Consider the following 23,576-nt stretch of genomic DNA (forward strand, 5'->3'; position numbering starts at 1 on the left):
GATGTAGCCTCTATGTTTAGTGTGCTAGCTCGATCAGAGCTAACTCACCTTGAGCTGGGAATTAAGCTGCTCTACTCAGAGACATTGTTTACCAAGCATTAAGGTTGGGTGGGGAACTATCTGTTGCTACTTCATATACAAACTGGGAGAGCAGAAACAGCCCAGGCTGATGTTCTTCATACTGTGAGCTTCAGTTGAAAGATGGGAAGTTTTAGGTTCTGTCTCAGGATGGATTTCCCATATTTTGGTATCCTACCTGCCAGCCACCTGTGGTTGGGGATTCTCCCATTCTGCGGTTGTCATCATGCAGACTGCAATGAGAAGGAACTTAATAAAAGTGGAGATGAGTACAAATTTACTTCTAAAACCAATGATCACCACATAACTGGCTGTCTATTTTACATCTGGGCACTTGCTTGGGCCAGTTTCCAGCAGATTTTTGATGACAGAAGCACTCTGAGGGGTGCTTACCCTAAAACAGTGACCTATGTAAAAGGAAAGCAGAGCAAGTGAATACATCATGTGTGCCTGGGGCTTTGTGAAATTCCAAGAGGCTAAAGAATTGGAGTGGTTTTCAGCTGCAGTATATACACAGACACACACACAGTGATTAACAAGGTTCAGGTGAGAGGCACAGCCACTGCCACACTCTTGGCAGGTCCAGTCAGAGATTACTTCCTTGTCTTTGCTGCATCCACCTTTGTTCCTTACATGTTGGATGCAGATTTTGTTGCCCAGAGTGGTGCCATATATGCATCAGAAGGCTACGGTGAGAGGTAGTTTAAATGATGGGTGCTGTACAGTGATTTTGCAGAGCTGCCTTTTGCAATCAGTTTGTGCATTCATGCCAGCAAAAGTAGAAGAAAAATTGCTGCTTTTGGTGATAGTATGCTACTGCAGACCACTTATCTAAGGTAGTTATAACAAGTATCTAATTCTCATTTAGTGTTCCTGCCAAAATGTATACTTCGAAGCCACATTCAGGCACTGGTTGTAGACTGCAGAGGGAGTGGTCCTGCCTCGACTATGAATGAGGATCCCGTGTGTTAAAAGTTAAAAAATGATTGAGTTGTCTACATGTAGGGTTCTTACTTTTCAGCCCAACTGTGTGCGTGCCGATACCCATCCCACTTGCAGAACCATGTCAACACCCTTCATTGTGGGAAAAACTGGACATCTGTACCATTGTGACTAGGACTGTCTTCACTGTGTGTTTAGAGGGAGATAACTAAAGTGAATTAGCAGTCTTGCTGTAAAATCCTAGTGGAGACAAGGTGTAGGAAGTTTTTTCCCTTGGGGTATGGCTAGACTACAGACTTTTTTCCACAGAAGCTTAGTCGACAGCAGGAGTGGCCCGAGGCCGGCTGCAGCAGCTGGCGCCCTGGGCAGGGTGGTGCAATCGGCGCCCCTGCCTGCACGGCTGTCAATGGCCATGGCGTCATCTCAGGGCGCCCGGGCCAGCAGCGCCCTAGGCAGCTGCCTAGCTCGCCTAGGCTCCCGGGCCACCCCTGGTTGACAGACACGGTTGAAAAAGAGTGTCTAGACTACAGCCAGTTCTGTTGACAAAGCAAGCCACTTTCTCGACAGAGTCTCTAGACGCTCTCTTTTGAAAAAGCAGTATGGATGCAATAGCGCCTTTTTTCGACATAACTCTGTCAACAAAAGGCGTTATTCTTCATAGAATGAGGTTTACCGCCATCGACAAAACTGCCACATTCTGTCTACTTACTGTCAACAGAACTCGGCAGTAGTGTAGACGCAGGTATAGTTTTGTCAACAAAAGTCCACTTTTGTCGACAAAACCCTGTAGTCTAGATACACCCTTGATGAGGTAAGCTCAGCCCTAGATGGGTAATAGTATTGACTTACAGTCTGACCAAATTCTCTGTGCTAATATTACTAATAACTGCTAATAACTACTCCATGCTAATATTCTGTGCTGGGTGCTTCAGGTAGATTTCTGAGGGTCTGTAGGAACCTCTCAACTTTTACTTACTGGGAACAGAAGACACATTTGATGGGATGTACTTCACCTTGAGCAACCATAATTCTTTTTGTACTAGCCAATTAGCCCGTCATAAAACGGGATTTTCAGGTCTCTCCTCCACATCCTGTTCCCTTTCTGTCTTGGTCTTCTCTCCTGAGCTTCCGGTCTCTCGCTCTGTCTCTCTGTCCCTCCTTCTCCTATTGCCTCCCCCCCCCCCCTCTCTCAGCAGTCCTCCGTCTCCTGCCTCTCTCTCCGTCTCTCTTTCTCTTCTCCCCCTCCTACCTCTCATTCTCTCTTCTCCTCTTCCTCCTGCCTCTCACTCTCTCTTTCTCTTCTCCTCCTCCTCCTCCTGCATGGGGAGCACGGAGCCCAAACGGCTGTTTGCGCTGCTTGCTCCCGCGTGACAGCCCAGCTGAGTAGCTGCCTATGAGCTCCAGCTGTTCCCCTGCACCGTTTCCCTTTACCCCAGCACTGATCCTGCAGCCTCCCAGTGGTCCTCCACCTCCCCCCCCCTCGTTCCTCCACCCTCCCCCCAGCCAGGGTTTGTTCATGGCCAAGGGGCGGGGCCTGGAGCCGCTGTCACACCGCACTGCCCTGCCCCCCTTCGCCTCCCGCCGTGGCGCTCGGCTGACTTCTGCGCCGCTCAGCCAGGTCGCCACGCGGGAGCAAGCGGTGCAAGCAGCCATTTAGGGTCCACGCTCCCCATGCAGCACGGGGAGCACGGACCCCAAACGGCCACTTGCTCCCACGCGGCGGCCTGGCTGAACAGTGCAGAAGTCAGCAGAGCACCACGGTGAGAGGCAACAGCACCCCCCAGAGGGAATAGCCAGCATTTCAGCATTTCAGAGTCACAGACATTGGGCTACTATATATGGGTATGTCTACACTACCACCCTAGTTCGAACTTGGGTGGTAATGTAGGCAACCGGAGTTGCAAATGAAGCCCGGGATTTGAATTTCCCGGGCTTCATTTGCATCTCGCCGAGCGCTGCCATTTTTAAATGCACTAGTGGACATTTAAAAATGGCGGCGCCCGGCGAGATGCAAATGAAGCCCGGGAAATTCAAATCCCGGGCTTCATTTGCAACTCCGGTTGCCTACATTACCACCCTAGTTCGACCTAGGGTGGTAGTGTAGACATATCCTATATGAGGAGCAGAGGTAGAATGAGGATTGGGGCCAGGAGAAAGGAAAATGTAGTTCTAGTATCTCTTCCAAAACCTCCTTCCCCTCATTCATTAATTGCCTTCATTTAGTTCATTTGCTGTGGGAGTGCAGGGGACATTATGTATCATCTCAAGCACTGGAAATATAGCTGTGAAGTACAGTTCCAGTTGCTGTTGTGCTGTTCTGTTTTGACACCCAGACTTAGTTGCCCTTTACCTGACCATGAGGGATACAAAAAAGAGTTATATGCCCTGATGCTGGGGAACACGGCGCTCCTGGAGATGCCATCTTTCAAATGAGATGTAAAATTGAGGACCTTAATGTCTGAGGACTGCTAAAGATCTCAGCACTAGGGTATTGAAGGGCTAAATGCGAAGTCAGGTGATTGTATTCTGTCTCCCTGGATCCCTCTGCAGTATGACTGGGAGATGGGATTCGTTACCCCCTTATTTTAACCATGCCACTTTCTCTGGTGCTCCTCACAAGCAGCAGTGCATTTCACAGCTGGGGAGGAAGGTAGTGGCATTCTTCTTGTCCAGGTGGGGATACTGAGGAACACTGAGCTGAGTCATTTCTCCTGATCACAGTGTGTCAGAGGTGGGGACAGATCTAAGATCTCACTATTCGCAGTCCAGACTCAGAACCACAAGGCTGTATTGTTCTTTCCACACAACCATCTTTTTACTTCCTGTGTCCTCTTTTTCACCGCAAGTGGCCACCGCTTGTACAAAACGTTTGCTGTCTCTTCTCCTCTCTGCCACGTCCCGCAAAGCAGTGGCAGCATGGCAGCGGTGAGTAACGTTGCCTCCCATCTACTTAGGGCATTTATGGAAGCACAATAAAATGCTGTGACTTTCCCAATGCCTCTCAGCTGAGGCTCCCAGAGCTCTGTGTGAACACTAATGAAGTTGCTCGGCACCCCCGCCCCAGGCAGGTCAATATTTTACATTTTTTTCACTGCATTTTCTCCCCTCTCTTGCTCCACAAGCCTGCTCCTTTGAAGGACTCACCCTTCAGCCGGAAATGCAGGGCGAGGACTGTGTAGCCATCGATTCCAAGCTGTGTCTAAAGCATTTAGGACTGGAGTAGTCAGTCCAATTGCCTCATGGTTCCTGTGAAGTTTGCTCCTGGGCTGAAGAGATGTGATTGTTGGCCCTCTCCAGGAGAGGACATGCAGTCCCTGTGCAAAAGCCAAAGTGTGGTGAGGCTCAGCCCGGGCACTGAGACAGGAGTGCCTGCGTGCATCAGCCTCCTCAGGGCTGCCCAGCCCCTTGCTATGCTCCCTGCTCGCACTTTCTCCTCCCTTCATGTCTGTTCTTGGCCTAGCACAGTCGGCAATAAACACTTCTAGAAGAAAAGGCCTCGGCGGTATTTCATTGTGTAGACCCCCGTGTAGTTTCCTGGAATGACGATGCTAACCCGTGCAGCCCCTGTCTGGGCGGGTTAGTATGTGGCAATGAGAGTGTCTGTGCAGAGGGAAACCAAATCCATCCCACTTTTAGGAGAGCCCTGCCTCCACTTCCTGAGTCTGATTGTTGGTAAGCCCCGGTCCCCTAGCCACACACGCATACCGGCTGGCGCCCTCTCTCTCTCCCACCACTGGCGCTCTGAATAGCAGCTCCATCCTCCTGGCTTGGAGAGAGGAGCTCTTTTGTTATTCAAATCACACACTCCAGCGTGTGGCTGAGTGCAGCAGCCAGGCTCCAGCCACCCGATTCTTTTTCTCCTCCTTCTGATCTCGGATGATCCACTGCAAGCAGGCAGCCAGATAATTCCTGGTTTCCTGGCCGAACGGGCGGTGCCATCCCTTGGCAATTCGGAGTGTGAGAGTTGGTGCTTTGTTACCTCTCACCTCGCCGTAGCTTCTAGCAGCAGAAGCTTTCAGCTCCATTCTGCCTCTTTTCCAGGCACTCCTCAGCTCGCAGGCTGGCTCTGCTTTCAGATCTTCCTCTCTGCCCCAGGGTTTCCATTCTGGCCGCGCTTGCTGATCGCAAGGTGGCCAGTATGAGATTTTCAGAGCCGTATTAACTGGCCGAGCCCCGAACAGTCAGGGAGCGGGGGGCTCTGTCTTGGTTATTGTGATCTTCAAGCGTCAGGATTTCTGAACCCGCTCTCTTCTCGCGGGGGAAGCCAGGAACAGCCTTTGACCATGGAGGTGGGCAAGATGGTAAGTGACCAGCTGCTCTTAATGCATGTTTCCAGTTCCAGCATCCCATTAATCCTGGACGTGGTTTGCTCACTGAGCTCCTTTTCATCCCCTGGGTCTGCTTGGATCTGTCAGAGCACCTGCATCTTTAAGTGCTTTTCCCTTTAAGTCCAGTTCATTTTGTTGTCGTCACCCCTCCCCCTGTCCATGTAGCTGCTGTTGTGTGCGCTTGTGTCAGAGGACTGATACTGAGAGTGCAAGGGAAGAGTGGGGGAAGGGGAGGGGAGTGCTGTGAGGGGAGGTCTCAGGAGTTTGTCTACATACAAGTTACCCAAATGCAGCTCAGCCTCCAGTTCTGTAAGTACTTATGAGTTCCGAGCTCCGTCCTGGGGGCTTTAATCAAGGTGTCCCTGGGAGTCCCCTTAGCCCCAGAATTTGGCTCCCACTGTTTTAATATGTGGGGGGGGAAGAAGTGCTTTTCTGGCTTTTGTTTGAAGGGGCAGTTGTTATAATTCAGACCTTGTGCTCTCTGCAGTTGGGAGTTTTATGGGCTCAGCCCTAAGATAAAAGTTTTATTATGGTGTTTTGAGTTCCTGCCCCTCTGCCTGATTTAAGTGGAGAGCTGGGAATTGGGATTCTCTCTTATCCACCCCTACGAACTTGCTCTGCCTTGTAGTTTAACATAATTCTAGTTGTGCCTTAGGGACTTGAGGCTCCATGTATGGTGCTGCTGTGAGTTCTTTATGCACATTTGGGCAAGGTTCAAACACATTCTGTGCTTTGCAGAGAGATCTTTGTGTTCAGCAGAAGCGGGAGCTGAGTTCCACCATGCCTGCCTTTGTTCAGAGCAAAGGCAAGTACTGGATGCAAATGCACTTTCCACAAGAAAATAGCTCTATGGGGTAATTGCTAGGTAGGTGCTGTGTTCGGTTAATACATCAACCTTTCATCATGCAAATAATAAATAATACTAATCTTTGCAAACTAGGCTTCCATTTGTAGAGCGACGGGGTAGCTGAGAACTGGAAGAGCAGGGGGCCAGTGTGCGTCAGGACATAGGTGGACTGTCAGGGATGAGTGGCGGGGAGGGAACAATCTAACATAATTCACTGGGCACTGGGTGCAGCCCTAATGCCTATTCTTGATCAGTCTCCCTTTCAAGAACATAAATATCCAGAGAGCTCTGCAAAAGCACCAGGGCACTTTGGGGATCAGATCCCAGTGTGAGCCTTCCACAGGGTTGCAACTCTTAATTATTGGCACATATCATTTTCCAGCCATTAGGCAGAATGGTTCTTAGTTAGACAAATGTATGCAATAGGAATGCTCCTTTCATTTTCTGTAGGGAGGGATTCCTTTCTCTGTGAAGAAGACTTGCCTCAGTTCCTTTTCAGAGGAAATTTTGGGGAAAGGAGTTTGACAAAAACTCCAGTTGCTATACTCAGTCTCACTGTCCATGTGCTGGGTTAGATAGCATGTGTTTTCACATCCGGGACCTTGCATTACTCTGTTTGGATTCCAGCTTAGGACCTGCTTAATTCACAAGCATGCTGCTCACCCACATAAATGAAGCATATTCTCTAGTTAGGGAAAGTCTGTAAGTACTCTGTTGAAATGTAATTAAAGTTTGGCAATATTGGCGCATAATGTACTGAGGATCACACACAGCTTGATTTTTTTCTTCTTCTTGCAAAGGTATTTTCAGACAGCATCCTGCAGAATAAACACTTGGTCAGAAAATATGACTGGCTGCCCCAAAGGGCAAGAGTCATCCTGAGTGGAAGGTTCTGTAAGGAATGAAATATTGTTCCTTTCTCGCAATTTTTTCCTTTGATCATAGGCTAGGACAAACTACAAGGGTCATCTAGTGTAACCCCCTGCCATGATGCAGGACTTGTGATGCCAAATTGCTGCTGAAATTTTCCTCTTGACTAAAGATTAAATTCTTGGGCACAGAGTTTGAGGAATCTTTGCTCCAGCCCTTTTTCAGCCGTGCACCCCACTCGAGGGAGGGGGCAGAGCCAGAATAACTCTGGCTCCTGTTATGTCCTATAAATATCAAGAATGGCCAAACCCTTATTTCTGCAGCACACGCCAGCTGCTCAGTGTGGCAGAACACTGCGCACACTGGAGGCCAGGGGAGACTTGTTATGTGGCTGTGTGTTGAAAACGCAGGGCATCAGCATCCTCTCCTGCAAGCACAGCCATTAAGCAAAGAAGTGTTCGGTGAAAGATTATTATGGCATGAAATCCCAGTCTAAGATACAAAACCCTGCTAACACAGAAAGCTTTGGGGCATGCTTCTGAACTAGCTCTGCAACATGGGCCACCAGCTTATCTGATTGGCTGCCAGTGACGTCAGGTTGTATCAGTATTTAAGCAATAAGGCCGAAGGGGGCTTTTCTGGGGATCCAGCTGCTGGAGAAGTGCAGTAACGCCCCAGTGTGCATTGTCTGGGAATACCCTAGCTTGTGCCAATTACAAATAAGGTGCAAGTTCTATCTATGCTGCTGGCTTGTTTCCGGAGTTGGATGCTGACTTCTGAAAGTTCAACGCTGGGACGGGCAAAAACAGGACTTAGCAATTCTGCCGTACTCTTAGTAGTTGAAGTGCTGTGGAAATCTTAACTGATGGCTGCTCACAAGCTCCTGTCATCCTTGCTTGAGAGATGCAGACACTCTTTGGTGACAATAAGAGTTGGTACCAGAGGCAAAAATACCCCATGCAGATCTCTGGCCCAGGAGCTACAGCTTTACCTTACAAGCCAACAAGCTGTTGAAGGCAGTAAGAAATTAGTGGAGAATACCTGTATCTCCCACGATTGAGTTGACCTGGAACTGAGCTGTGTAAATGGCTCTGCTCTCTGGCCAGCTCCCCAGTCATGGAACCACAGTCTCTCACACGTCAGTTTTAGTCTGGATTTGGTAGCAGTAGGGGTGTATCGGTGCCTGGTTGTGGCCATTTGTTGCAATGTGCCATAGCAGAATCCAAGATGCACTCATAGTCTCTGTTGAGGAGCGCAGTGGGAAAACCCATAATATGAGCAATGTTTAAAAAATAAAGTGCAGTTTGAGCCAAGATGTTCATGCTTCTGGTGTTGGGTTGAGGAACATTCCCTTAATGCTTGTGTGGCTTTTATGCTTTTAAAGCTCATGATCTTATGTATTTGTTAGTCTCTAAGGTGCCACAGGACTACTCGTTGTTTTAATGCTGTGTGGTTGCAAATGAGGAATGGAGGGGTTGAAGCTTCTTAATGGACGAAATCTGGCTAGTGTCTGCATTTGACCAAAATACTATGAGTCTGAAATCTCAGTGTCAGCTGTAGGGATGTTAACAAATTAATCAACTAATCAAATAGTCGATGGAATGTCCATCAACTATTCACTTAGTCAATAAGGGCGCTTCCACTTTGAAATGTAGCAAGAGCCGACTAGGCTGGGCTATTGCTACATTTGAAAGGTGGAAGTGCCTCCCAGCGTTCTGCCTTTGAAATGTACAAGAGCCCCAGCAGGGACTCTTGTACATTTCAAAGGTGGAACACCGCCCCTGTGCCTTTGCCCCATCCCATGGAGCTAGAGCTGGGGGGAACTGGCTTTTTAAGCTGGCTCTCCCCATCAACCCCTCTTCCTTCCTCCCCCCTTGCAGCCTCTTTCTGATAGTCTTGCTGTCTCTATTCTACTAGTCTGTCAACTATCCGATAAGCTTTTGCTTATCGGATAGTTAACTGGTCGATTAGTTGCTTACATCCCTAGTCAGCTGAAAAGAGGAAGAAGTCTCCCTTTATTCCAAATTTGGAGGACTTACCGAGAGTTCTGCACTACTAGAGTGGCATTGTCTGGTGCAGCTAGCACTCTGAGGGTACTGGGAGGAGCCGTACTTCTTCAGAGGTCTGCTGGCAGAGTATAGTCACACACCCCGTGCGTCTGTGTCCTCAGAACCTAGGAGGTCAGAGGAGACAGATAACCTTATCTTTGGATCTAAAGAGTCTGGGTTCTCTGCTTTCTGAGGTGCTTTCTGAACAGATAATTTGCTGGGTTTTCCATTGGCAGCCTTGTGCACACAGACCTTCTGCAGGGTTCCACTCAGTCTCTGGACCCGAGCCCTACTTGTTTCCCAACTAGGGGCATTTGGACTGTAGGAAAGTGCCTTCTGTCTGAGCTTGTATTCTCTGGTTGAGAGCGCCAGCTTCTTTGAGCCTGGCTTTGTTCAGTGGGCACAAGGAGTGAAGTTGCAGTAAGAAATGTGCTTTATTTGTAGTGCAGGTGGACCCCTCTGCTTCTCGAGTGCTTCCGGCTGGAAAGCTCCCAACTCTGCATGACCGTCATGTTCTTTTTCACCAGTGACCACCTGTTAGCTCCCTTACAAAGCTTGTGGCCCATGGAATATGTGGCGCTGGAGCTCTCCTTCCTCCCATCTCATGTTCTTTTGAGGTTACCCTTGTTGGGAAGATGATAGAAGGTATGCAGTAGAGGTTCTAAAAGTGGTTAACTAGGTAACTGTTAAAAATCTTAGCAGTTGCATGGTTGGATGCTGCAGGCTCTGCAGTATAAAACTTTTAATGCAGAGTCTGCAGCATGGGGTGCTGGTGTATGCCAGAAATCAGCTTTTAAGCTGGCTCCGCGCACACCAGCTTCCACTAGCCACCCCACTCCTGGGGAGCCAGGTGCTGCCTGGGTGTTGCAGCCTATGCTGGCTCCCAGCATGCACCGGCTCCCACCTGCTGCCCCCCTCCCAGAAAGCCAACTGCCATCCTGTGTGGCTGCCGCTGATGCAGAGGCATCAGGGCAGGGCAGCAGCCATCTCCTAGCTCCTGATCTTGGACCCACTCCCATGGAGCCAGCTACTGCCCCACAGGCACTGATACAGGGCCGGGAGCCAGCGTGTAACTGTTACTGTAACTGATGAGCTCGTGCTTATTGGTTAACTGTTTGAATGGTTACACCATTACACCCTTAGTATGCAGGGACACATGCTTGTTCCTCTTCACCTAGAAGATGCAGGGCTGTAAGGAGGTTGGTTCTGCTCTGGAGTAAGCAGGAATCTGAACTTGCATATTTTCACAGGCAATGCAGCTTTCCCCCTTCCCTTCCCAATGTCCTGAGGAAGATTCAACAAGGGACCCACGAGCTGGTCATGGACCTGCTAGCCTTGTGCAGTGGCTCTGTGTTCATCTTCAGATCCCAATCGCCTTTCATGACCCTGATATTTCACCTAAGCAGAAGTCTCTTCACTAAGCTGCTTGCTCTGTGGGTTCTTAGGCGGATCAGTTCTCTGCATAGATGGGAAAGTTCTGTTTGGGGTATCTTCCAGTTTGAAGAGGAGATATTCCCAAGATTTGTCCATTCTTTAAAATGTTGATCCTGTTACTTGCTTGATCCTAGTTTTTTTCTTGATTGCTTTTTATTTCCGCGAGGCTTGGGATGATCTCTGGCACCACCAGGGTCCATCTTGCTGTGCTTGCAGCTTGCCATGCTTCCGTTCTGATTGCTCCGGCTTCTTGTGTCCACGAGGGAAAGTTTGTAAAGTGATTGCTATATATTTATTCATCATCTCATTACTCAGCTTCTTTATAAAGCATTCCCGGGCTCCTCTGCTTTATACAAGGTGGCACATCAGCCCCATCAAGAACTTCAGAACTTGACTGGCACAAGGGAGGATCTAAAGCCATCCTCGTCCCATCTCCGTGTGCTGCTCTAGACCAGCTCAGCTGGCATTTCTAGTGGCTCTTACTTAAGCTGCACTGTCAATGACATCTCAGCCCTGTTGGCTGAAATTCCCTAGAGACCTAAACAGTTGTTAACAAGGACATGATGCCTCTGTGACTTCATCTTAAACTTTTTCCTTTTTTGTGGCCACAAAATCCCACCTAAATCAATCTGCTTTGCCTCCAAACTTTTTTCCTAACCCTCATGATGCACCAACAGAAGCCAAATTCCATAAACTGGAATAAGGATGTTTATTTATAGGATGGAATCCAAATGTTTAAGTAAGTGCTTAAATTGTTTGTGGCATTTGAGAAATCTAATGGCGCTAGCCATTTTGGTTCAGAGATGGTCACAGTGCATTAAATTGTGTATTCAGACTTTTTAGGATCTAGTGTCCATCTTTTATTATCTGTCAGACATCTCCTTTCTCTTCCATCACTTCTCAATTCACTGAGTACTCTGATAGCCACCATCGCTTTGAGTTCTCTTACACTCTGTATGCCCTCCTGACTTCTGTCCTACCACCCTCCACCAAAACTCCTCTCACTAAGGACCAGTGAGCTTTGCCTAGCCAAAATTTCAGGGCCTTTCCTTCATCCTCATTTTCCTGGACCTCTTTGCGGCATTGGACACAGTCAGGCATTACTCTCCCTCTCAAAATCTTGTCCTTTCAGTTTTTATGGTGCCGTCCCTCCATTCAGTCCAGTCCAGGTTACTTACCAGAACCTGGAGCTCCCCGAATGCTTTGCCTCTGCAGATCTACACTCTTGAGTGCTACTAAGATTAGGCATTGCGGAGTGAGTAATAATGTGACATGATTAGAGGGGAGGGTCTTTCTAGAATTCCTAAAAGGAGGAGTGGGGGAGAGAGATGTGTTGCTTACTACTTTTTGGGTGGCTCTTGATTATTCTCTGGCTCATGGCCAAAGCCTAAACATGTATGTAGGCAGAGGCAGTGTATGCAGAAATTTCCTATTCCTTTCCTGATGCCCAGTCCCAGGCACAAACCACTCAATATTCCTCATAGTGTAACACAGGAGGAGTCAATTATTTTTTGTCAAGATCCAGGCAGGGTCCAAACGCCACAGACACATTTCACACTGCAATAACAGTAATGAGAGTAAGTAAATAAAATAATTTTGCAGTTCATTCAAAAGTGTCTGGTGGTCCGGATTTGGCCAGTTGTCTGCCTATTGATTGCCCCAGTATAGAAGCTTCACATCCTCCTTAGAGGGACTTTCACGGTGATCATCTTTATAACCGTCTATGTGCTGGGAGAACAGCTCCATTTCACATTTGGTGGTTCTCACCTCTTGCTTTGGCTTTTGCATTAAGACGTGTGGTGATGGTTGGTAGGTGAAAAATGATTAATCTTAGAAGTCAATCTCTTCCCAAGCAGCATGAGATCAGAAATATTTTCTCTGCACTCTACAATATCATCTCATCGCTTGTTATCTGCCTGGGTAGCTCTGGCTGGGCCCACTCAGTGGTTTGTTTGGAGGTCTTTCTGTGAAGGTGCAATGGCTGCACATGTCACAGTTACTATGCCCACCTCTCTGCTTGTTTTTGAGATTCTGTGAAGCCCTGTTTTCGAGACAGGCATGCACACCCATGGAGAGTGCGGATTTGCCCCGAGTGAATCTGCCCAGCAGTCCTTTGAACCCCCCACTGCATATTTTCCAACACTTGCTCCTGGTTTGGGGAGCCCGCTGCCCCAAATGGAATGAAGCAGAAGCACGAACAGCAACTCCACCCTTCCCAGGTACCCCCTGGTTGCTGAGTCACTGTGGATAAATTGGGATTGCCTGTTGGGAATGCTGATTGGCACTAATGCCCTGCCCTTCCTAGTACACAAGCCCCCCGTGCATGTCTGCCTATCACAGGGGTGGGCAATAATTTTCACATGGGAGCCACTTAATGAATTTTGCTATGTGGTCACAGGCTGGCTACATCCCTGGAAAAGGTGGAGCCTGGGTAAAGGGGTGGAGCTGGAGACTAGTTTCTGTGGTCATTCAATTAAAAACACAACAAAGGGCTCACATCTCCCGGCCCCACCGCTGCTGCGTTGCCTGGTAGCTGTCTGGGATTACTGCAGCGATTTAAAGGGCTCACTGCTCTGGCCCCTGACAGGTAGTGCCACGACTGAGAGCCATTTAAATAGGATCCTGCTGCCCGAGCCACTCCGTGGAAATTTGGTGGCACAGGCAGTAGGCTGTAAAAAGAAAGCAGCCAGATGCAGCCGGTGAGTTGGATCAAAGTGTGAGGTGGGCCAGATCCGGCCCCCAGATCGCATCTTGCCCAGCTCTGGCCTGTCAGGAATCCTTTCAGAAATCTAACTGAGCTGGACATCCTGCCACCCGTGGGAAAAACACAGCAGCCAATGGAAGGGTAAAAGCCCAAATATCTGTCAGATGACCTGTTCCCTCCTCTATCAGAGGGGTAGCCGTGTTAGTCTGAATCTGCAAAAGCGACGAGGGGTCCTGTGGCACCTTATAGACTAACTGAAGTGTAGGAGCATAAGCTTTCGTGCATCTGACAAAGTGGGTCTTTGCCCACGAAAGCTTATGCTCCTACACTTCAGTTAGTCTATAAGGTGCCACAGGACCCCTCGTCGCTGTTCCCTCCTCTGTTGCCCCTAACTTCTGCTGTGTAGGCAGCTCTGCTTGACTGACAGGAGGCGCTTATCTCGCTTCTCCATTCCTATCCTCTCAGTCCTTGATTTGCCTCTTTCTCCTCGCTCCTAAGCTCTTCTAGCAACAAGAGCTGATACCGCTAGTAGCATTAGCATTCTTCCCTTAATCAGACAGTGTGCCAGCTGTCCCTGGAGCTTGGAATGCTGGGACCGTGGCTGAAATGGGGACGCCCATAACCGCTCAGTGCTGGGGCTCTTTTGGAGGATGCCACTTTTGTTCTCCAAAAGATCAGTTTTCATTTGCATCTTCAGGCTTTTCGGGTGTGAAGTAGATTCAAATTGTGAGCCAAGCGTCACCTGATGCAGTAATAGCTACTTGAGACTGCAGGCAGCCTGAAACTGTAGCTCTGAGGGTCATGTGAGTGCCTTGCTCATCTGAATGAGGGTGTTCACTCTGAAGCCTAATGCTGATTATTTGTAAGGCAGCAGTAGTAACTTTCATTGCTGATTGAGCAGGCAAGGACGATCATATTATGAAGATGTACAGTGCGTGGCTTCTCATTATGCCTTCTCCAGTGCACAGAGATTGGGTTCTGGGAAGGGCCTAGAAGAAAGGTTTTTTTGTTGTTGTTTGTTTGTTTCCAAATTCATCCTGTGGCTGTGACTTGGGGACCAACGGCCAGGAAAGAATGGCACCTTTTTATGTCCCTTTCTATTGCTGACTCTTCTTGGGGAGTAATTGTTACAACTTAATTGGAAGGTTGTGGGTTATTCTTCATCTGCAGACGGCCACTGTGCATGCCACCTGCCTCTGTGGTCTGCTCTGGCTGCATGCTCCTTTCTCCATTTCCTTTCCGCTCACATTGTGTACAAATCCAGGGCTGTGCTCTTTTTGTTGCTACTGTATAAGGTCATTGTGGCTGTGCTGCTGAGGGCTCTTGTGCTCTGCTCTGACGTTCCTTTGAGGAGAGAACTGCAGGCAGAGCACAGTGCCTCTGCTTCCTGAAGAATGCAGGAGTGCATCCCCTTATTGCCAAAAGAGCCCGCCACTCCCCAGCATGGTGTTAAATCAGTATGAGATTTAGCCAGCCTGGTTTTGCACCCGTTAGTGGAGGAAAACCATTTTGGAGACTCTATTAACTTGGACAGCAGCCTGGATGTGTATATGTGATTTTGCGTTGCTGTTTATTGGGAAAAGCCTATTTAAAGAGAAAAGTGAAATCGGAGAAGTTGTCCTTTACACCTGAATAAAGCGAGAGCTACACACACTCCTGCCCTTACTTGTGCGAGGTGAGGGAGAGCAATGACCCACCTTACTTGTGTGATTAGAGAGAGGTGACGGTGTAGCTATCGCTGAACTGAGTTGCCTCCTTTTACTTCACAGATGATCAGTTTAAAGGGACCTCCTGTGGAACTGGATCTTTCTCATGACTTGGCTTCAGTGGGGTCCCCATAGGCGTGCTCACGGGGTGTGCCGGATGTGCCCAGGCACACCCTAATGTCTTGGGCTGGCTAGTGGCTTCTGGAGGAGGAGGGGGATTTTAGACGGGAGCCGCAGCCCCTCACTTTCCCCGAGGACATCTACGGGGCACTTTGGGGCAGAGAGAGCGCTTGCGTGGCGGAAGCAGCTGGGGCCCGACCACAGATGCCAGCCCGAGCCATTTTTGCACCCCGGGCCCACCCGGCCCAGCAGCACCGTGCGGCACCCCTTCTGTGCCCTGGGCCCCACCTGGCCCAGCAGCACCGCACGGCACCCTTTCTGCGCCCAGGGCCCCAGCCCCGCCCTTGGCCCCAGCACCGCCCATCCCGGCAGCACTGCGCAGCGCCCCGTCTTCGTCCTCAGCCCCATCCCCGGCCCCACCCGGCCCAGCAGCACCGCGTGGTGCCCCTTCTGCGCCCAGGGCCCCCCAGCTTCATCCTTGGCCCCGCCCAGCACGGCAGCACCACGCGGCATCCCTTAAAGTGAGGCGCCCCGGGCTAGGGCCCGGTCGGCCTGTAGCTTGGGCCGGCTCTGACTCCAGCCCTGCAAACTGGAAGGCAGAAGCCGGCTTAGCCGAAGGTAAGGTAATGGAGGAGAGGGGAGGGGAACGGGGAAAATAGGTGGCAGGGGTGAGAGAGGAAGGGGCTTGTGCTGAGGGGAGGAGAGCAGGTCAGGAGAAGAAAGGGGAAGGCACCAAGGGACAGGGTAGAGGAGACACAAATGCCAGGGGGCCAAGTGGAGACAATGAGGAAAAGGGCAGGAGGGGAGGTGTCAGTCGGAGGGGGGACAGGGTGATGCTAGGAGAGGAGAGGGGAAAGGCATTGGGGGTAGAGGGGGAGGGGGAGGTGCTGGGAGAAGGCTTGAAAGAAGGGGTGGGCGTGAAGAAGGCAGGGATGGAGCAAGACGTGTGAGAGCAGAGGGTAGTGAGGGGGTGAGCATCAGGAAAAAAGGGGGCAGGGGCAGTGAGGGAAGGGGGAGACACCAGGAGGGTGCAGGAGTAAGGGAAGGTGTAGGTGGCATGGGATTCTGGGGGTGAAGCAGAAGGGCAGACACTTGCAGGGGAGGAACCAGCACCAGAGGAGAGAGGCAGGGCAGGTGTGTAGAGGGAGGTATTAGGAGAAGGGATGAGGAGGGGTAGCTCACATGATCAGAGTGGGGCTACTGGAGGAGTGGGCACAGGGGAGAGAGAAGGGCTGGTGGAGGAGGGCAGGTCTCAGGAAGGCTGAGGGCAGTGAGAAGGGCAGGAGTCAGGACAGCAGAGGAGGGTGAGGGATTGGGGGGCAGCAGGCACCAGGGGAGCTGATGGAGCAAGGGGAGACTTGGCAGCAGAGATGAAAGGTAAAGGTTTATAAGATATTTATTAATAAGTTGGGTACCACAGTGGCACAACCAAACAAGCCACATGAACTCAGTACTAGTGCACAACACAAAATTCATTCTGCTCATGGGAGGAAACTCAGAGAGAGAACGCTTCCCCCAGCCTCTCCGCCCCCGAGTTAATGTCACACACATTGGGTTAGTGCAATTGCAGGATAGTTCCATGAGGGGGGCTTGAGGGGGCAAACTAATCCCTATTGGTAGGAGGATGGTGGGAAAATTCCTTAGAGGGGGGGGTCACATGACACCTTTTACTTCTGGTCATGTGTCCATCTTGCCCCGAGAGTGTTACCTCCAGAGCTGTGGCCAATGGGGGTCAAAGTACATTTAAAATAAATTCTTTGGGTGCACACCCTAATGAAATGTGCTGCGCACGCCTATGGGGGTCCCTAATACTATTGTGTGCCATGCAGCTTGTTTGAAAATGTTTTCTGGGAGTTTGCATAACCTTTAGCAAGCCTTTTTTAGAACAGAATTAAGGAGAAATGAGGAACATTACTAAGAGGATTTATCCTGGAACTTAGTGTTTCCAAATCGGTTGTGATGGTGCAGGATTTCATAGTCGATGTTTATTTCCTTTTTGGACTGAAAGGAGACCTGAGAAGTCTCTGTGCAGCCACTGGCTGGACCACAGCAGTTCTTTGCCTAATAGGAGATTTGCAATTCAAAGTATACTAAACTTGTAATTTCTGTGGGATTGTGCCTGGTGGGGGGGGGGGGGGGGGAGGAGGAGGAGGCGGAGAGGGAGTGTGTTTTAGAACTCCAGCTGCAATTCTGCATTGCTTTGCTCCTGCTTGTAGTTCACTCATGGCATAAAGCTATTATGATCACCCTGAGTATATTTCCTGTGATGGAGACAGATCTATTTTGACCTTGCTGCCGTAATGTCCGACTCCATCCTGCTGTGACAGTTGATTTGCATGTGTGTATCTTCCATGTGACCTGTATGTAAGGCTGGTTTCAGGCATTGGCCACTATGTTTTTACCTCCTGTTGGGTGCTGGCTGGGAATCGCTCTGGGCTGGGGAACAGGGAACATCTCATAGGCCAAAATTATTGTCTGCTAATTCTGAAGCCTTCATTTTTGTGTCCAACATTAAATGCCTCAAGGCTGATTCCCAAAAGTCATTGCAGACGCTCTTTTGAAATCCAGGGGGAGGGCCTGAGGTTGTCAAATAAACCACAGCCAAAGCGACTTACACCAAGAGGGAGAGGGCTGCTTTTGCACACTTCCTTCAACACCGCTAATGAAGTGGACAGGAAGCAAATGCTTTGGCAACCCAGGCTCTAAGGCAGTGGTCCCCAACCATTTGGGGTTGCCGGGCGCCAGGGGGCGTGGCCGTTCGCCTGCCGGGCGCCCGGGGGGCGGGGCCCCCCCATAGCTGCATTCCGGGGGCCGGCGCTCTCTCCTCAAGCGCCGCGCGCCCGGGGCTGGCGCTCTTCCCCCCACCCCCAAGCGCCGCGCACCCGGGGCCAGGGCCGGCGCTAGCGCTCTCCCCCCCCCCCCCCAAGCGCCGTGCGCCCCGGGCCAGGCCAGCCCTGAGCACTTCGCGGGCGCCGCCAAAGGTCCCCGCAGGCACCGTGTTGGGGACCACGGCTCTAAGGATTCTTAGGCAAAATATTTCCTACCCTGTTTCCTGTGGTGTCGTGCCTGGAATGTCTACATTGCTGGTGATGTCTACACTGGCTGCTCATTCCTCTGCGTCAGGTGTATCTGCAGCTGTCAGAGCTATTGTTTCTGCCGCTAGCACACTGAGGCCCCGTGTACAGTAATTCCTCATTTAACACTATAGATGCGTTTCTGAAAATGTTTGTGCTAAGCGAAAATGTGCTATGCGGGGTTAATTTTCCCATTAAAAATAATGGAGAAGGTGGAGGTTGCGTTTCAGGTGGTGGTGGCAAAATCAGTTTTTTGTTGGTGCTGGGTTGTCAACATCAGCATTAGATAACTAGCAACACAAGTTGCTGCAGTTTGTTAAAACACAAAAATAAACACGAGTGAGTGGAGAAGCATTGTGACCACGTGAATTCATCCACTCATGCGTATTACCACTGTTTTCACCAGCTTATACCTCTGCACGAAGTAGTCTGCCACTTGATTATTTTCATCTTATTTCAGGGACGGTTATTCAAAAAACGTTCCCTAAAAAAATTGTGCTATTGTGAAAATGTGTTACGCGGGCACGTGTTAAACGAGTAATTACTGTACACTCCATGTACAACAGAATCAGGGTCTTGTGTCAACACTAGCTCTGGACTGAGGCAGAATACAGTTAAAAGCCCTGCTGTGTTCTGAGCCTAGCTGTGAACTCACACCAGCCTGGAACCCAGTTATGGGGATGCTGTAAAGTTTTGATTCCATTACAGCTCTTAACTATGTTGTAACCCTGTCCTTTGGCACAGTTATTAGGCTTGTTGCAAAATGGAGTCTGAGTCACATGGGCTGATAAGCGTTCTACTCTCTCTTCCCTTTCAGGGTGTCTGAGTTGCTTGCCTCATTGCTTGAAAAGAGGAACTGATGTGGAACATCTCTCCTTCAGAAAAGCAGGAGGCATGCAGTGCTTATGAAAGCTGCTCCCTGCAGAGGAGCTGATAGCACCCGATTGGCTGGCGCTCTCAGGCAACCCCCTGCTGTAGGGAACAGACCTTTCGCTTCCAGATTCCCCCCTTGCTGGCTGTCCCAAGGCTGACTACGGTTTCAGCCAGCTGTGCCAGGGTTCCTGTCCACACGGTCTTGTTGTAAACATCCCAGGTTGTGAGATGCTCCAGGGCCATCCCAGTTCTTAGAGGCCTGTGGGCACTGAGAACGGGTGGGCTTCCCAGAAGCCAGCACAAATGCTCCTCTGCATTCATGTCTAGTCTTTAACAGCCTGGTCAGGAGAGATGCTCTCCCCAGGGAGCCCAGCCTGACACACACACAGCTGCCTTGGAGAGCGAAGCATCTTCTAGCAAGTAGGACAGGATTAAAGTGAACCAGGAGCTCCCTGGTCAACAGAGCTAGGCAGGGAACTCTCCCAGAGTGGAACCAGTGGCTGTGAAGGGAGGCAACTAGAGGAGCTGTTCATCAGTGAACATACCAAGGTACCTTTCTGCCACTGCCTAAAACTAAGGCAATGGAGCAGGCATCTCTTCTTCAGCTTCAGGGAAAGGCTCTACTCGGGGGGGGGGGGGAGGGTTTAAACTCCTGCCTGGGAGTGCCTGAAATAGCCACCTGTTCTTTCCAGTGGAGTTGCTTGCAGCGGAAAAGTCCTTACCCTGGCTGGCTGGCTGAGGGCCTATCAGTCAGGGAGCTGGCCGAAAGGCAGGGAGAGGAGGGTTATTTGGTTTTTCAGACTGAACACGATCTGCTGTGAGATACCTTAGCCCTTTTGGACTTAGTTTTGCAGCACTAATCACTAGGGCTAGATGTGTACCACGCATGCTAGCTGTGAGCATGGTGCTGTCCTTGCACTACATCCCTTTGAGTTGCCCCTTCTGCCTGCTCCACAGCTAGCAGCTCCAGCCCCTCTGCCTTCGACTGCAAATGCCACGCACATTGTCCAGTCCTGAAGCCTTTGGCAGTTAGGGACCCTTTGGCTTAGGAACTCTCGGAGGATGTAACGAGTCCAGGGGGAAGTGCTGAGACATGATGAACACTAGTTACATCCAGTGGTTTTGAATTGGCATTGAATTGGGTTGCTTTGCTGAATGAGGAACCCACGGTGCGTACAGGAGACCACTGCAGTGAGAGCAAATGTAGCCACAGCCTGACTGAAAAGAGCAGCATGTATAAAGCCCAATGCGTCAACCCTCTGGAGTCCTTCGCTTATTAAAGGCAGAGGCCAGGTATGTCTCTAGGCTTAGCTTCACCTGAAGGTGAAGGTTCTACTGGCTTTTCGTTGCCTTACATGACTGCTTCTGCCGATGCTGGTCTGCCGTCTCTTTCTCAGACTGAAGGCCTTTGCCTGGTCTGCACCAGATTGTCTCGCTCTTGCCCTGAAATAAGGTCTCTGGAGGTGAGATGATCGATACAAAATAACAAAGGCTGATCCGGCTGTGTGCAAACTCCAGCGCTGTCAGTTTGCATTATCCCCTCTGAAGCGAGGAGTCACTTTAGAGGCCCCTGGTTCCCCAAGGCTTCCTCTCCAGGTGCTCTGTCAGAAGGCTCTGAAAAGCTGTGAACTTCCACTTGTTTCCTTGTGGCTGTGAATTGGGCACACGAGAGGGGGGGGAGCTGCCCGTTCTGCATTGTCTTCCCTAGCTTGTTGATGTTAGGGGATCTTCCTTTAAAGAAAATTCTTTCTTAACCGGAAAACCCAGTGGGAACCAGCCCTGGAATTTTTATCTTGGAATTTAGCTTCCAAATTGGACCGAGGACAGTTGTCATGCTTTAGGAACAGAGGGCTGAGGGGCCTTAGCAAGGTGCAAGACGGAGGCATTTAGGGAGTGTTCCTGCTAAGCTGCAGGGCAGCGGAGGCTCAGGGCAGACTGGGTGGGGCTGATCAGTCACCTGTGGAGCTGGGCTGGTCTCAGCTTAGAGGGAACACTGCATTTGGGAGGTGCTGCTTTCCCGCCACCACCACACTCTTTTTCTCCACATATCAGAAGCCTGGAGAGGTCATCAGGGCTGGTCTGTGGACTCGGGGATTGGCCAAGAGACTTCCTGGGTGTGTGGCTGCAGAACTCTGCCTGCATTTAGTGCCCTGCTTCCCGCAGGAATACACTCAGCATTTCTTTGGCTGCCTTGCCCTTTGGGGGGGATGTGGGAGGAGCTGCTGGGATAAAGCATGCTTTCCCGTGTGTTGCTGCTGATAATTGCCTCTCCGGAACCAGCCTCAGACAGAGCTGCTGGAGCAGGAAGTGCTTCACAATGCTTCTCTTTCAGTGGCGCTGAAAGGGCCCAGCCCTTTGCAGTCCAGGAAGCTCCTGGCCTTCCGAATTCTGAGTCCCATGCACATTCTTCCTTCGCCTTCTGGGAAAGAGCACGCCTCTTGGAGGCGAGAAAAGGAGGCTCCCTGTGCCCCGGGCTCCCTGGCTTTCACTTGCTGCTACACACAGCCAGGGAGCACAAACCACAGCTGCACTGAGTCCCTTTCAGCAAGGCCGTTTCAATGGGATACTGTCTCCACTGCGCTTGAAGCCTCAATCAGGCAGCAGCATCAGGGGCTCCTGTCACTGCTGCTTGTGTGCTGTGTAGAGGTGGGACATTGAATCCCACGGGCTCAGAGAGCAGTGTATGGTACCCTAGATGCTAAGGCTCCAGGCAGCCCTGGCTCATTGCGTCCCCGTCGGATTAGGTGGCAGAATTGGGGAGGGGTGTTCTGGCACAGAACTTTTGCTTAAAAGCTAGTTGGCAACAGCAAGATCTGAATGCTGCAAGCAGAGTTGAGATTTTACTCTGTCTAAGCTCGGCATTTTCAGGTCCTTGATGACTGGTCTGAAATGTTTGTGTGAAGAAAATCTGTTCAGCCTTATTTGAGTTAGTGGAGTAGCTCCCTACCCCACCCTACAGGTCCTAGGCTCTGCCTTCTCTGTGAATATTTCACTCCCATCTACAACTGCCTGCCTTTTTATCACACTGCCCTCTGCGGTTAAGCAGCCTCCTCTTCCTGAGGGACATTTGGGACTTGGTGGGAGGTGCAGGTTCTCCCTTTTGGGAGTCTGGCCATTCGAGTAGGTGCCGAAATGGATTTAGGGTGGCTCAGCGCTTGGAATGAATGCACAGTCTGATGGTCACACACTTGGTTAAAGGTCCTGGTCTGGCTATTTGAATTAGCCCAACCAAAACCCCGGGTGCTTTCTTCCCTCACACGTTGGGGAAACACCAGCTGATCCACTCTCGCTGGCCTGTCTCGGATTTGGTTGGACAGCTTTAGATTTCACAATCCACTGGTCAGAGCTAACTGCTGGCTTCCTTCCTTTGTGAGGCTTCTTTTATTTTCTTCATTCATCGCAGTGCTTTGAAAAAGCCAATACAAACAGCGCTTGCGAGGCTGGAACAGCCAGGTTGCGATTTCCCAGGCACTGACCAGGGTTGCTGCAGGATCGTGCCAGCACATGAAGCCTTTGGCTGCTCAAGGCAAACCCTCAAAGCCTGCTGCTTGTGTTAGAGGGCAGGCAGTGAGCTGTGCAAGCTGGATCTGTGTGCCCCTTGGACCAGTGCCGGAGACCCCATCCGAAGCTGCATGGTTCATCCCTCCCACTGTGTGGTTCCTGCATGTCGCTGCTTTCTCGATGCAATGGCAATGAGCTGCGGGAACGGGGCAAATGGTGTTTTGAAGGTTTCACTTGGCTCCAGCTGCTACCCTGTGTTCTTGTGCCTCAGGACATCACTGAGCACGAGCCGAGAATTTCCCCAATAGCCAGGCTCTTCCGCAGTTGTCCACTGCAGGGCTTCTTTCAGCATCCTCTAAAGCATCTGGTGCTGCTGGGTACTGAGCTGGGGGGAGCTCTGGTGTGCTCCAGTTTGGGAGTTCCTGTGCTGACTAGTTCCCTCCCATCACCTGTCCATGGAACTGCTCCAAAGGGAGCTCAGTGTGGCGCAGGTGTAAGCGCTGAGCTGCTCTGAAAGGTGCTCAAGGGAGGGGTGGGTGGCGAGGCTGTGGAGCCCAGGAGGGGAGGTAGAAGAGAACAGGGACCATGGAGCAGAGGGCAGGCAGGCATCTCGACCCGGGCATGTGCCTCTGAAGGACTTCCGAATGGCTGGCCAAGCCTCAGAAGCGCTGCAGGTTTAAAGGCACCCTGAAAAACTGGACAGTGAATCGCGCTGGGGCATTGGGTGATACTGTGACTGTGTTCCACAGGAGGTCGGAGGAGATTCTCTAGAGTCTCTTCCAGTCTCAAAATCGATGCATCTGCACCTTAAAAATCCGAAGCACCTTTCTCCCAGGCTGGCTCAGTTTTCTTCCTGTGCTGAGAGGTCCTGATGAGCCACAGTTCATCTGTGCGTGCCTTGCATGAGACACGAGGGCAGGAACCTTTGCACAGTGGGTGGATGGGGGGTTTCAACCTTCAAAGGACACCTTTGCAGTATTAGAGTAATTGTGATCTGGGGGTGAAACTGGAGGCTTTGGTACCTGTCAAAGCTAGACTGCTGCAAGGGCAG

At 50.6% G+C, this 23,576-nt stretch overlaps 1 protein-coding gene across 4 annotated transcripts in view; it reads left to right on the forward strand.

Moving 5' to 3' along the window:
• Positions 1-23,576, forward strand: part of HIP1 (huntingtin interacting protein 1) — a 114,644-nt gene that overhangs the window by 56,571 nt on the left and 34,497 nt on the right. Inside the window, exon 1 of one of the 4 annotated variants that reach the window (XM_075905022.2) lies at positions 4,176-5,321. The exons of the other annotated variants lie outside the window; for them this stretch is intronic. Within the exon in view, the coding sequence (XP_075761137.2) occupies positions 5,304-5,321 (18 nt within the window). The 5' untranslated portion in view covers positions 4,176-5,303. Of the gene's footprint in view, positions 1-4,175; positions 5,322-23,576 lie in introns of those variants that run through there. 4 annotated transcript variants of the gene reach the window in all.

The sequence above is a fragment of the Pelodiscus sinensis genome, chromosome 21, assembly GCF_052426305.1.
Source record: "Pelodiscus sinensis isolate ZL-2025 chromosome 21, ASM5242630v1, whole genome shotgun sequence".
NCBI lineage: Eukaryota > Metazoa > Chordata > Testudines > Trionychidae > Pelodiscus > Pelodiscus sinensis.